This window comes from Anomalospiza imberbis, chromosome 9 (assembly GCF_031753505.1).
Source record: "Anomalospiza imberbis isolate Cuckoo-Finch-1a 21T00152 chromosome 9, ASM3175350v1, whole genome shotgun sequence".
Classification (NCBI taxonomy): domain Eukaryota; kingdom Metazoa; phylum Chordata; class Aves; order Passeriformes; family Viduidae; genus Anomalospiza; species Anomalospiza imberbis.
This window is the reverse complement of record NC_089689.1, coordinates 22,584,446-22,592,734: the sequence shown is the minus strand read 5'-3', so window position 1 is coordinate 22,592,734 and position 8,289 is coordinate 22,584,446. Positions and strand designations below refer to the sequence as shown.

General features: G+C 58.1%; 1 protein-coding gene across 1 annotated transcript; it reads right to left on the bottom strand.

The window, feature by feature from the left end:
• Window positions 1–3,449: 3,449 nt before the first annotated feature.
• Window positions 3,450–8,025, bottom strand: TSPAN1 (tetraspanin 1). Its single transcript, XM_068198639.1, has 8 exons — window positions 7,979–8,025; window positions 7,786–7,850; window positions 6,534–6,740; window positions 6,072–6,146; window positions 5,273–5,371; window positions 4,771–4,908; window positions 4,212–4,295; window positions 3,450–3,984 (listed from the first exon to the last, which is right to left on the bottom strand). Exons 2-8 carry the CDS (start codon window positions 7,840–7,842, stop codon window positions 3,931–3,933), a joined length of 714 nt encoding a protein of 237 aa, XP_068054740.1. The 5' UTR covers window positions 7,843–7,850; window positions 7,979–8,025; the 3' UTR covers window positions 3,450–3,930.
• Between the last annotated feature and the right edge of the window lie 264 nt (window positions 8,026–8,289).

The following is an 8,289-nucleotide window of genomic DNA, read 5'->3' as shown; positions in this document are numbered from 1 at the left end:
GCATAGTTTCCGGTTGTGTTTATTTTTATGCATCATAGTTTTTTGTTGGAGATCTCTGTTTCAAGGAAGCAGGAAGTCCCTGTGCTCCGATGACGGGCTGGTATGTGGGAGACAAGGTACAGGCTGACCCTTCCCATGGCACACGGGTTCCTCTGTGCCCCACAGATGGAGGGAAGCACCTTCCAGCCAGAGTCCTCTGGGATAACACACCCAGTCCTCTTGAACGGAGATATCTCAGCACTAGAAAGATGCTCTGTGCTGGCCCCATCTCCTTCCCTGCGTGGGAGGGAGTCAGTGGTGCTGTGCCCAGCCACGTGCATCCCAGGGAACTGATTCTAAATTTTCAGTACCCTCTGCCTCATAAAAAGTCATAAATGCCAAAAGCATTTATGAATAAAAAGTCATAAATGCCAAGGTGCCCAAACTGCTCCCAGGAAGGGGCTCTGCTTGGCTTCTCCCCTTGTTCCCAGCTTTGAGGGAGGTCATTTCCCTTCACCAGCACATTCCTGTCCCTGTTCCCTGCTGTGCCTGCAGACACAGGGCCGCCACCTCCTGTGCCCACATTTAAGGTGGGTGGGAAATTAATCTTCAACTGGGTATCCAGGATTGCTGTGATGGTTATTGTGCTGTCCCTGCCCGGTGCAGCATTAATGATTAACACGCCAGGTTCAATGTCAGCTCCTGCCTGCTGCCTTTTGAATAGCCCTTGCATCGCCTCCGCTGATATCCCGGCAAAATAATTAGGGCAGGGAGCTGCTTAGAAAGCACTGTTAGGGTTAGCTGGCACTCAGGATGGTTTATCTCTGAGGAAGAGGAGATGGGAAGTCAAGCAGGCAATCTATGCCAGGGAAAGTGTGCATTGCCTCACTTCTTCCCCTGGGCCAGCCTGCACCCTTCAAGGATATCCTCTTCTGCCCAGTCTGGGAACATCCTGTCCCAGCTTTTACAGCAGGCAGGGGAAATTCCCCACAGCAGGCACTCCTTGGACAGCTGATGCTGGATGAGTTTGCTTTTGCTTCTTATTACCCTCTTTATCAGCACAAACCCAAAGAGGTGCAGCTCCTCCTTCTTTTCATGTACCTGTTCCCATGGATGCTAATTCCCAGGAAAGAGGGGGCGGCTCCTTTCCTAAATTACCGATCACTGCCCACTCCCTGCCAGCACAGGTGCCTGCACCACACAGGGTTTCGCCTGCTGTGCCCCGGGGCAAGTGACGCCGGTGGAGAGTGCATCTCACTAATCTCCAGGAATTTGAGCCTCTGTGCGGGTCCCATCATGGCACTGGCTGCTTGCCCAACGTCCCTGCAGGGAGACTTTGCCCTCCTGCCTTCCCCCACCCTGTATCCCAGGTGGAAAAGAAGAACCCCCACTTTGGCACACACCCTTATGTGCCAGGTTCTCGAGCCATCTCCTGCCATTCCAGAGGCAATAAGGAAGTTTCTGTTTGCTGCCACAAGCCCTCAGGGACCTTTCAGCCTTGTGCTGTCAGTTTCTGATTGCCCCAGAGTGCCAGTCTGTGAGAACTGGGCAAGTCTAAGGCATATAAGGTGCAGAGGTGCCTGGTGGCAACCCACACGAGCTGGTGGGGGTGGCTGGTGGGCTGGGATGTGCCACGGGGCTGGTGGGGGAGCAGCTGGAATGAGATCTCCTTGGAGAGCACAAAGGCTGTGGCAGTGCTTGGGCAGTGGAAGTGGAGGGCAGGGGCACAGTGGGAGCACAGGGAGGCTGTGCCAGTCCAGTTTACCCCCCTCTGCTGTGATTTTGGCTGCCAGGGCAGCCAAGAGCCGCAGAGGGCAATTGGGAGGAATTGCATCCGCATCCGTGAGGAGAAACTGGTCCTTCGAGTTTTCCCAGCAGGTGGAGGGGAGGGACCAAGCCAGTGGTTGCAGGGTTATTTACAAAACTCAGTGCCACAGAAACAGCTTGTTCTGACCCATGGAAACCCCATGGCTAGGAGGAGTTGCAAAGGTGGAAGCCAGCAGTTTCACCCCTGAGCCTGCTCCACCCCACAGGGGTGATGGTGAGAGGGTGTGTGCCAGGACCCAGCTCTGCAAGGCATCCCAAAAACAGGGGGCAGAAGAGGACATGGCCAGGTGTGCCCAGCTCTGTGCCAACTGGTTCCTGGGCACCATAAGACCTCCAGGAGGGGCTTCCTGGCAGCTCCTGCATCCTTGGAGAGGTCTAAGAGGCATAAAAGCCCTGACATCACCCATGAGGTGACAGCATTTTATGGTAAAACTGGGACCTATTTGTTCACCAGTCCGGGAAAGACAAGGCTATTTTCTGGCAGCTTCGCCCCACACCTTGCCATGGAGCAGGGCCAAACACCATTGTCCTCAGGGCTAAGTAACCCACTGTTGGGAACTGTTCTCACTGTTCCCTGCCTGCTCCTGCCCATGTGACAGGTTCTGAGTGGCACCAGGGAGATGCCAGACCACGGCAGTGCCTCGGTGCAGCCTCGTACCCCGGCCGGAGCCGATAAGGGGGTGCCACAGCAGGCACAGAGCAAGGCAGTGCTGGGGAGGCTGTTTGCACACTGGCCTCCTGCCACCACTCCTGTCCTTCACCACCCCTGCCCCACAGCCCTCGTGCTCTGCCCCACAACCATGGCAAAAACCGGGTGAAGGAGCCCTTGGGAGCACCACCCCGGCTGTGCTTTTGCAATGGAGAAACTGAGCCAGAGTGAGCGTATCCTCAAGAGCAGAGAGGGAGTAGCAGGGGGCAAAGAGGGTGTCTGGAACCCCCCAAGCCCACCCATACCTTCCACATCCCTACACACAGAGGGAGGGCAGAGGCATCAGATACAGGCAGTGCAGGGCAGTGCTGGGGTGGAGATGTTCGGAGGTGGGGCTGGCAGGATCCATCCCTCTCCACCACCCCATTCCAGGTTCCTGCAGCTGATGGGGACACAGGGACCCCTCAGCCAGCCCTGCCTTTCAAGCCAAGCTGTTGCTCAGTCCCTGGCTGGGTGTTGTGAGCAAGCAGTGGCTGTTGCAGAGGGCAGGGGATGTAAGGGTGGTGCCCCCCCACACCCTGTGTGTTGTACAAACACGGGGCTGCTCTGTTTCCAAGCACCTGAACAGGTGAGGAGCCACAGGCAAGGAGGGCAGGGAGGCTGTGGGCAGGGCTGTGCTGCCTATAAGGATGTGGAAGGGAAGGGGGGAGGGAAGTGAGGCAGCCCCCACCCCTGCACCCTGCCCCCGGCCGGCAGAGGGTATTTATTAAAGGCAGCATCAACATCAACTCTAGAAAATAATTTGTATCCAAGATGAAAAATTTATTTGCATTTCTTTACAGCATGGAGAGGGGCTCAGGCACAAAATGGCACGGGTTATGGGGCAGCCTCAGCCCCTGCAGAGCCAGGGACCACCAGGGCTGTCTCCATGCTAGAGAAGGGGCAGAGACCAGCCAGCACCCAGCCAGCCCCTCTTTCAGAGGACCACATGGCAACAAGGCCAGGGCTGGCAGAAAACGGGTGCAGAAGTAGATACATCCCCAGTGAGGGTGCAGTTACCACCTCAAAGTGATGCAGGAGGACACACTGGGGACAGTGTGAGAGCAGTACAGCACCCACCTGCAGGGTTTTATCAAGGCATCACTGTGCCATTGCCAGATCAGCAGCCCTGAACAGCCCCTGTGCTGCTTTATCACCTGCTGGCATCAGCCAAACAAAGCAAGCAGGTTCTCCCAACAGCCCCCCCAATCAAAAAACACCCCAAATCTCTATGTACAGACTCTGTATGCCATATCAGTACAAAAATATACACAAACTCTACAGATCCCAGCTCAGTAGATCAAAATACAGCTACAAATCACAGTGCACAGGAGAGCATCAGACCCAGGGAGGGATGGGGTCCCCCTGAGAGCATGGCACGCCACAGGTGCACCCCAGCATGGGGGGCTGGCAGGTCATCCTCCTGCCTCAGGGGGTCACTTCTCATCCAGCCGACAGTACAGGTACATGGAAACTGCCATGGAGGCAATCTGGGGGGGCAAGGTGCAAATCAGCCTTAAATGTGCAGCCTTCCCGACACGGGTTTGGGTCACAGCACACCACAGGGGAGGGCTGGACGTGCCCAGGGAAGAAGGCTCAGTAGCCTGGAGCTGCAGGTGGTCCATGGAGCTGCACCAGCCCCCTGGGCCCCCCAGGCTGGTCCAGCCCCACCTCCAGGCACACTGAGGAGGCAGCACAGCAGTGCTCAGGCACTCACCTCCAAGGCAGCGATGCCGGCTGCCACGCCACCCGCCACTCCTGCATTGGTCCTGATTTCTTCCAAGATCTGTTTGAAACAGCCCTGCACGAAGCAACCACACGGGTGAGGATGGCAAGAGGTGGTGATACCCCAACTGCCAGGGCACAGCATCCCCCAGAAAGGGAGGTACTGCTTCTCCAACCCAGAGCACACAGCCATGGAGGTCTGAGGCTTCAGGGGCAACTCAGCCACTTCTCAGAACAAGTATTGGGTGGGGAGAAAGCAAAGGAAGGGAAGAAGCAGGAAAATCACCCAAAAAGGCAGAGTGGTGCCTGGGTTCATGCCCAACACCAGGCATGCCACTCTATTCCCTTTAGGATCAGAACAACATAACAGCTTTACTTGTTTCTACCAGCGACAAGCCAAGGCCACCACAGCCTTCTCCCAGAACTTAAAGCCCATGGGACCACCGTGTGCAGAGCTGGGGCTGGAGCTACATAAAAGGTCTCCCTCCTGTGCCCAGGCACACCCCAAGTCAGGCTCTGCCAGCAGCCAAGAGCCAGCAGCACAGCCATACCTGGACAGCCATTTCTGCAGCCACCGTGCTGTTGCAGGTGCTCTGCATGCCACAGCACTGTCTGGGGTAGCCCTTGTGTGTCTCATAGAAGTAGGAGTTGTTGAAGTCTGTGTAGTTATTCAGGCCACAGCAGTGAACCTAAGAGGGAGAGAGAGGAAGGGATGGGAAGAGCATCCTTCAGGTCTTCCTCCAGGTTCCAGCGCCATCTGGACCCCACTGGCTCATGAAGGGTGTCACCCAGCTCAACCCTGCCTCAGTGTCACCTTGCTCAGCAGTCACCTTGGGACCAGGGTTTTGGTCCCACATACAGCTCTCACCCCACTAGGTCCCAAGCAGGTTGTTCCCAGGAACCTGGGAAATTGAGGAGGTGGTGACAGCTCAGCACATCCAGGATTGTGATGTGTCCCCACTTCCATCTCACCATCCCACCCAGAGGTGCACCACCTAAGCCCATGCTGGGAGGATCCCGACCCACAGGTGAGGTCCACAGGGCTCAGCACACCTTTGTCATGGTGACATCCCAGATTTCTGTGAATGTGTCATTCACCCCATACTTCTCCTTCAGGAGCGGGGTCACCAGACCTGTCAGTAACGTCTCTGCCTGGAAGAAAGGGCAGAAAAACACCATCAAAGGAGGTCCTGGGGAGCACCACAGAGCTGAGCACCCCCATACTGGTCTCAGCCTATGGAGAGGAGACCAAAAAGACACAGCATGGCCAGAAGTCACACCATGTCCGTTTGACCCACAGAGAGTTTTCCCCTTCCCCCCTAACCAGTGTTTTATGGCACAAGGTCATTTATGCCCAGTGAGTCATCTGATAAGCGGCTAAGTGAGGGAGCCAGGAATGAGTTTGCCCTGCGGTTGACTTCTCCAGTGCCTAATGAGGCAGTCACCTTTCCCCCCAGGTGATTTCTCAGGTGCCTAATAATGGGGTGAGTTTGCTCAGTATGAGGCAACAGGGACTTCCTCACCCAGTGGCTCCTACCCTCAGAGGTGGGAAGGTGTCAAGCCTAAGCTGGTTAGGGACTGAGGGGCTTGACAGAAAGAAGTGGGCAAAACTTGTCCTAAAAATATGAGGGTAATGATATAACAGGAACCCCTGTTCCCACCACCCTCAGGCTACTCCAGCCTGCCCATGTAGCTGGTGCCAGCAGTGACCAACATCCCTTCCTCCTGCAGCACTGACCACTACACAGCACCCACACCCATGGGCAGCACTGCCAGCCCACGTCTCCTGTTTTCCCAAGGCGTAGGACATGTCCCACATCAGCCCAACCCAAGACTCAGGTATTGCACTCACAAGACCTGTGAAGACCAGAGCCACCACGGCAGCAGCAACTTCAGCAATGAAGATGATCAGCACCACTGAGAAGAACTAGGACACAGCAAGGGGAGGGAGGTCAAACCGACAGCCAGAATCTTCAGGGTCCCCTGGAGCTCCAGCCCTCCTGCCTCACTGCCTTCAGCTCTGCTCCTGGGCAGGAGCAGCACAACCTTGGGGTCCTCCAGCCCTCCACCTGCATGGGGCTGAGCTCTCTGGACACGCTCCAAGAGAGACCTCAACTCAGCACGCCCTCCTGCCTCCTCTCACCCTTTCTGGGGCAGACTGAGTCCAGCACTGCTTTTCCAAGGGCCACCCAGACTGCCACCACATGGAAACATCCACAGAGATCATCTCCACAGAGAAATCTGTCCATCGGGTCTCTCCCACCACAGACCCAGCTCAAATGAGGCTTGATAAGGACGTCAGACAGGTCCATACCATCATCAGGAGACATTTGCTCTCCTTCTGAGCACCGTAGCACCCGAGGAAGCCGATCACCAGCAGGATGGCACCAATGACTATGAGGAGATAAGCCACATTCACAACCTGCAGGATGCTAGAGGAGAGCGTCCCAAATATTTTCAGGAATGACTCTCCGTCCACTTTGACCCAGATGCCAACTCCCAGGAGGGTCCCACCACTGAGCTGGGAAGAGAAAGACAATGTCAGCTTCCAGGTAGGCACGAGATTTGATACTCAGGCAAGGCCCTGGCACAGGTGTTTCTCCCCTCGGCAGTTTGTTTCACTGCCCTCAGTGTTTCTTGCCTCGGCAAGACTTTGTGGCACTGCAGGCAGCTCAGGGCACTGCCAACCAGGTCAGTACCCTGAAACACACCCCACCAGCAGCACATCCCCTGGGCAGTGTCACAGCTGCCCCCCTCCCCAGCCCGAGGGGTTTCAGTGCCAGCAGTGGAGCAGCCAAGCCAGCAGTGCCACCAGCCTCCCCGCGATCCCACATGGCCAGTTCAGGCACTGGCCACCATCACACTGCCACAAGTTCCTCTCTAGAGGGCGGCTGCCTGCCCACCCAGAGGAGAAGCCGAGCAGCCCCTGGCCCCAGACAGTCATGTACTCCTGGTCAAGGTCAACTCTGGGCCACCTGCAGTCTGTGCCAGCCCTCCCCTCTGCCCACTCGACCTTCCCCACCACACTCAAATCCTGGCAGGAGCTTTACAGAGGGAGTGTTTCAGCAGAGCGAGCCGGGAGAATCTGCACCCCCTCCTTCCCAAGGCTGTATCCTACCATGCCCCTTTCCAGGTGGCTCCTGCAGAGCCAGGGCAGCTCCTGCCAGCTCTACTCCCTTTGCCCTGGGTGGGAGTAGAGCCTGCGTGTGCTCTGAATTCCCGACATCCAGGAGCCCCAAAGCCACACTCACACACGGGGGCTGCTCCCCTACAGAGGCAGAACCCCCAGGCAGCAAACCCACTGTTCTGGGGCATCAGCCCCTTGTCAAGCTGCAGCACAGCGAGGGACAGGGGCAGCTGATGCAATAGCCACTGTCCCCAGAGCATGGCACAGCCCTCGGGGCTTTGCAAGTCCCACCTACACCCACCTGCCCACACTCTCCAGCCCATCGCCCACAGAAAGAGTCCGGAGGGGCAGGAGAGCGCAGCCAGACCCACCCCACCCCCGGCTCCGGGGGCTCCCCGGGACCCCCTCCCGCAGACCCCAGCCCCCGGGGCGCACTTACGAAGATGGCCAGGTTGAAGAGGATCATCATGACCTTGATAAAGGTGAAGCACCCCATCTTTGCACCTGGGGAGAGTAGAGAGGTTACCGGGGGAGCCCCCACCCAGCACAGCTGCTGCCGCCCCGAGAGCCCAGCGCCCCTCCAGGGGAGACCAGGGTGTCCCCACGGGCGGGGAGGGACAGACCCAACTTACCTGAAGGGAGAGCAGATCCCAACGTCCCGTCCCGTCCCGTCCCGTCCCGTCCCGTCCCGTCCCCTCCTGCCCCAGCCCGCTGTGCCTCCACCGCCCCGCCGGTGCCGCCTTTTAACCGGGCGCGGCCCGGGGCCGCCCCCGCCGCCGGAGCCCCCCCGCCCCGTCCGGCCCCGCCGGGGCCACCCCTCGGTGCCGCGGGGAGCCCGGAGCCCTGCTGCCCTCTGCTGCTGGCAGCCTCCGCGGGACGCGCTCCCGGCTCCCCGGCCGTGTCCCCGCGGGGTCCCTCCTGCCGCGGGGACACGGGGGCAGCG